At 39.5% G+C, this 6,337-nt stretch overlaps 1 protein-coding gene across 2 annotated transcripts in view; it reads left to right on the top strand.

Annotated features, from left to right (window-relative positions):
* Nucleotides 1-1,935: 1,935 nt before the first annotated feature.
* The window catches only part of ryk (receptor like tyrosine kinase), a 42,748-nt gene continuing 38,346 nt past the window's right edge, over nt 1,936-6,337 (top strand). For both annotated transcript variants that reach the window (XM_071926227.2, XM_071926226.2), the window contains exon 1: nt 1,936-2,571. In XM_071926227.2, coding sequence (XP_071782328.1) covers nt 2,361-2,571 — 211 coding nt within the window. In that variant the 5' untranslated portion in view covers nt 1,936-2,360. The remainder of the gene's footprint in view (nt 2,572-6,337) is intronic.

Raw genomic sequence — 6,337 nt, 5'->3', positions numbered from 1 at the left:
TAATTTGAAGAGTACTGGGTCCTCATGTATAAACAATGTGTTTGCCATATACTGCAAAAAATAAATTTTACATATAGCCTACACTTCCAAATATGTTTAGAAATATATTTCAAAATATACAAGAATTGTTTTGGACCCTGGAAATACATTCTTACTATGTACTATTGACAACAACTAGGCGCTCTGAAGTAATGTATATGTTAAGGATTCCATATTCGTATTCATGAAAACCAGCAGTATGCTATAGGGACTGATTTAGACCAGGGATGCCAGGTGAATGTAATTAACTACCTGGTACGATAAACTAGCAATACTCTTTCACCAGATAGGGGGAATAAGGTGAGATATTTGAGAAAAAGATATTTGGCTATTTCCTAACATAGTAGCCTGTCTTCCAGAACAAGTTAATTAAGCTGTTTCCTAATGCACAGTATTTTTATGCCTTCCAGATGAGTTATATTATAAAGGTATTGCCATTATCCTCATCTTCCAGACAGGTTGCTAATGCCAAAAGCCTAGAAAATACAAACAATACATCTCCATATCATGTCTGTCTTGACATATTCTACCTGAACAAACCTGTTTGTCTTTGTTCATTAGAAAAACTCCATCTAATGAGGGACTATTTTACACCTGGGAATCGGATTCCAGTTGAATGCAATTAACTAGCTGGTAGGATAGAAATCGGAAGTTCTCTGGTTCCTGAGGACCAGGATTGAGAACCACTGTCATAATTTATATCTGTCTCCCAGAAAGGTTAATCAAGCATCTCCTCAAGCTTTTCCTCTAGATGAGTTTCTTAAAACCCCCATCTACAGCAGCCAAGAAGAAAAAAATATATATATCTCACAATATATTACAACCAGCCCTGGCCTCGCCCTTATAAAGTACGACTCCTATTTAGCAACATTTTGCAAATTCACATGTTGAGGATAATCATCCCATTCCTCTTGATTCGAAGACTCGCGCTTCTTCTGCTGCCTTCAGGGCCCCTCGTAAACTCCTGCTTCCAAATTCGGAAGTTATAAATACTACTTCTTGCGCATTCGGGTACTTTGGTTCGGAAATAACAGAATGGACACGGTAACATAAGTATTTTTTGGTGGCTGTTGTTTTTTTGGTGGCCTGGGATCACATTTAATGTGTTGAGTGCATTAGCCTACTCTCTGATGGAAGTTCATTTCAAATGAGAGAATCCGTTAACACTGCCTCACTCCATTGCAGTATAGCTAAACTAAAATGTTGTCATGCCCCATTTTATTCTTTATTTTTTTGCTAAATCTCTAAATCTTTATTTTTTTGCTAAATAAACATTTCATGATGAAAAGCTTTTGTCGGAGAGCCAGAGCTGGAGTGAAAATCTATGTTCTATATACTACCATCAATACTCAGTCTACTCAGTTTCATCTCAATATGTTTAAGCCATGGGCTCCATGCATAGAACTCTGCATGCAGTTTGCAGCAACACAAATCCATTGTGGATTAAGTGTGATCCCCATGTTAGAAATGAAGTGGCACAGATTGTGCTGCAGCAGCAGAAACAGCAGAAAGAAGAGGAGAAAATGTGCATCAGTCATGTGATTTATGTTTTAATTAATTTGCCTAAACGTGTGACAACTAAAAGAAAGTTCAACAAAGCTGAAAATGTAAACGCATAATAATTATTTACTCATGCCAAACAGTGACATAAGAATAAAAACAAATCAGTTTTGCCATCAGTTGTTGACACGAGTTCCATGCTTTCGCCAACTTAAACGTCATTGTAATGTAAAAATGTAATTGTATTTACCGCTTTTTGCGTGGTTCATCCCTGCTCAACTCATAAAAGAAATATTTCCGACAGCACCTAAAGGCAGCATTCCACTTCTGTCGTCAGAGCAGTGAGCGCCCCTCATGCCCCCCTTCTTCGAAACGAAAACTGGGATAGTAAGAAAAAGCAACGGGAGGAAGGACCATGGAGGGAGAAAGCTGGATGTGTTAGCTTGCTACTTTAGGACACTTTTTTGCTCTTCTTGCTGTTTTTTGCTTGCACGAATTAAACTGCAGTAGTGTGGCGATATCAGGTGTGTGTTTTATGTGCTTGGAATACGTCGTAAATCTCCCAAACATTCAAACATTGAACGGCAGTTTGAACGCGGACGATTAGCACAACCTGACTAAAGTTAGCCTGCTTTGGCTAGCTGTCGAGCTAGCAAGAGGGGACAAAAACCCGTAGTGGGAAAGGAGTCAACGCCAAAAAGTGCGGTTCAGCGTTAAATAGATAGTAATGTCGCCTTCGGGGATTAACTTCAGATACGGATGAGAAATAAATCGGTGATTGGGGACCAAGGAGAACAACTGCGAGCCAGAAGACAACTGCTATGTTGGGGTTGATTCACTGCTCTGGCAGCCCGTCTGAGTCCCGAGGTTGGCCACACTCGGTGCTGTGGAGGCTTGGGGGCTTCTTCTTCCTCCTGCTGCTGGAAGGGGCTGGCTGCCTCGCCAACCCAAGCAGCGCTCCGGGCGTCAACAATAACAATCACCCCAGTGTCAACATATACATGAGTGTGGAGGAAGTGAAGAAGCTCTTGGGTAAGGACGACTTGAGTGTGGCCTGCGTTTAAGAAGGCCAATTCTCTTTTCACTTTGTGATCAGTGTTGTAGTTAGTAATCTGTGTGTCTGTTGTCGTTTAGTTGTGCCCAAATGCACATCAACTACACGTTGCTTTCTAAAACTGCATTGAACTGTGCTGAAACGTGTACTTTTATTTTCTTAAAATATATGCAGTCATAGTGATAGGCCCATGATGTCGTTGGGGCCAATTTAAGTGCGCCCTTATTTAGTTTGCTAAATAAACAGGGCTTTTCTGTTCTACACAGCTAATCAGTGCCCATAATCTTGTGTCATTTAATGTTTTTGTTTAGGACCTCTTAATACAACAGACACAGATGGTCATCTGTAGTTTGCCTTTTCAGGCAAATTCACTTGATTAATTCTTGAGGCAACTGAATGGCTGCAGAAAACGGTATGAGCATACCATATTTGTATAAAACAGGCTTATTACATTCAGTAAATAGTTTTTGGATGATCTTGTGATCATGTGAAGGGTCTTGACCCACAGGCTGAGAACTGATTTAAAAAAATAACCCATTATCAAAGACATTGGTTGGCTATAGCCTAGATAGGATATGGGTTACATGTGTTGCATGCTTCATCCATGTCATTCAATTCATGTCTTTCTTGTGTTTAGTGTGTGGTGAGGCCATGGTAGCCTGAAAAAGAAGTGAAATGAAAGAGTAATACTGAGATTTAAAGGAGTTGTAGAGCATATGAAATGTGGTCAGGGACCGTTTTGTGTGTGGAAAATACAGCCTACCGTTGTCAGAGCGAGCCTTGACAAGTACATCTTCACATGCATCTTACCCTTGAGCCCCATATTGAATTTGATATATAAATTAAGTCATCACTTAATGGCACTTATAGACCTGCAAAGGACACAAACCAGTGCACTAAAAAAGGATTGGCTATGGTTAAAGGAACAAAGGAAAATAAAATTGGTATGATGGTGATGGAAAATACATCTGAAATGGTGTTTTGGACTATCTTAAGATGATCATTTGGATTCAAACCTCGTTATTTAGAAGGCATTGCGATATGGCTACATTATTTTTATGTTCTTGACATTCTAGTCATTGGCTGATGACTTGTGCCTCGTTGATTGTTGACTTGTCTTCCCAGAAGTCATTGCTCCCCTCGAGTGAAGGATGAAGGTGATTATGCTAATGCTGATTAAAATTAAAAGGAAATGCACCCTGCATCATCACAGTGCCAGCAGAAAGTTGGGCTGGTAATCGACTTTGAGGAGCAGTCCTATATTAGGATGACTACATGGAATACCTGACTGAAAGACATTAAAACAAAATGGGCTTAAACAGTGCAACTTATGAATTATCACTTACACTGCTACAATAGGTCCAACAATACAGATATTTAATCCTCCCTCGAACAAAAAGCTTGAAGTTCCATAAACACACAATTTTTGTGTCATTTTAAACACACAATTTTTGTGTCATCTGATAAACTGGGTTATGAAAAGCTGACATTTCCAACATCTGTCATCAAGCTTGTTTTAAACTATCGCTGCCTCATCTTAGTCAGTTTGATTGACTTATCAGTTGTTAGGCTCTTTATTTGAGTCACTTTTAGTCTCATAACTCTTTTTTTAGCTGCGACCAGCAGCTCTATAGCTCGCTCTGTCGGTCGGTCGGTTGGTTGGTTGGTCCACAAAAATTTCCCCACACGTGTATGCATGCGCCTACGTGGTCGCAGCTATTGCGAATTCGTGCTTGTTTTTTTTTTATTCTTAAATATGCTTTGGTTATTTTGAACCATTCCTATATTGACAAGCAGAATGTGTGATAAACCTTTATCAAATATGTCAGTACCTCCCTGTTTTCTCAATTCTGAGAGTCAAGGCATATTTTCCTCACAGAGATTGTAATACATTTTTCATAGACTAAATAAATGATGGCCTAAATAAGACAGCTTTTTTTTTTTTGAAAGTATGATGTGAGAAAAAAATATTGATATTTATTGATATTGAAGGCAAGCCTTGTTTCAATGCCTGCTCATTTGACTGAGACCTAAGCAGTTTGCACCCACAGTAGGCTATCCAACCCTGTACACACTGCTGCTCAGATGCTTGACATTTTCTGGCCATGGATAATTACATGTAACTGCCAAAAAACAAAGGAAACAATTGAGAAAATGCAGGATACACAGTATCATGAAATCAGATGGGGTGCATATTCCAAGTATAGTTTTAGTACACTCAACAGCATAAAGAGTAAGGTAAATGCCAATATTGTAATTCTGAGTGATCACCTTCAATCTATGATGAGGTATGTTTTTAAAAACTTTTTGGGAGTGGTGTCCTTGAGGACGAGTCTGCCTCTCTCTGCAGGGTGTGTGGTGACTAGATGGTTTTGTGAGTATGAAATTGATATAAACAATTAGTCGTTTCATTCTCCAGAACTGAATCTAATTGGCCACTTATGAGACTCTACGGTGACACTTGAAACAATGTTTTTTTTCCACCATCATCAACAAAACACCAAATGATAGCGTTTCTTGTCAGAGAAGGATGTCATCTCTTGAACAGAATTTCAGAGACTTGTATGCCCACTTATTGAAGTGGTCTGCAAATATAAAACATATATGGAACAGGCCTGTTTTTGTTGCCTCAAATAGATTGCTTTCAGAAAGACACTTTTTAAATGAAGAGAGCTAGAAGGTAGAAAGGATACTGTCAGGATGGCGTGGGAGACAGTGGAATGATGGGGTAAATTTAGCCATCACTATTGCTGTACAAGCCGACCTTCCTAGGCCAGGCAACAAATGGAAAGCCAAACCATAACAGGGTCATAAGCTATATGCATTAGCCAGTTGCCTTCATGCTCTTGAATCCAATACTGGATCTTAGATCAGAAAATGAAGCCACCACTTGATGGTCCTTCTGGACCTGTAAAACAGACAGGTTTGTGCTTTTCTTACGTAACAGCTGGGCTAATGTTAGTCTAGGCGTCCTTGCTGTTTTCGTTGTATTTGTGACTGTGCTCTGTTTTCAAATAGGCTAATAGCCCTTCTCCTGGTGCAAAGGAAGAACCAGCCTATGGATTGGTCATAAGTTGTTAATATAGGGCTTGCTTAAGATGTGTAGGCGATGCAGTTTGAAACTAGTCATTAACAGCGTGAGTGCCACTGCACAGCCTAATGAAGGGGTAGAAGTGCTAGAGCACAATGTCTTGCTGAAGAGAGGAAGCTCATGGCTGAGACAGCTTCTCACATTAACTAAGGTGCTGCTGAAGATAAATTCACTTTGACTTTGTAGCGGCATCATCATTTTTGCATCAGATTTGATTTATTAGGACACAGCAAAATTACCTTGTTTCTGTTCTTGTCTATTCATCTGGGAGAAAGCATCATTGAAATGAGGCATTTGTTTTCCAGTGTGTCCAGGTTCTTTTTCTATTTGAACAAGTTGTCTTGGCCCCTTTACGCTGTATATGCTGAATTATTCAGCACTGCCAGCCAAAGGACAGAAATGCTGGTTTGTTTATTGTTTTGTTTAGGCCCTTTGATGTTCTAACTCAGTTATGAGAATCATATGCAAGTTTATTGCAGAGATATAGGAACTCTCCCATTGTGCTCTAGAAAGCTACATTTAATGCTTTCAAATTTGTAAACAGGTGGATGGGTCCATTTTGCACCCAGTCTTTGTTAGGAGCTATTTGCTCAAATCTTAAGTACTCAGACCTTTAGAAATGGGGTTAGTGAGCAACAATGTACAATCTGATA

This window comes from Centroberyx gerrardi, chromosome 9, assembly GCF_048128805.1.
Source record: "Centroberyx gerrardi isolate f3 chromosome 9, fCenGer3.hap1.cur.20231027, whole genome shotgun sequence".
In the NCBI taxonomy this organism is placed as follows: domain Eukaryota; kingdom Metazoa; phylum Chordata; class Actinopteri; order Beryciformes; family Berycidae; genus Centroberyx; species Centroberyx gerrardi.
Note: the sequence above shows the minus strand (reverse complement) of the source record. Positions and strands in the feature narration are given on the sequence as shown.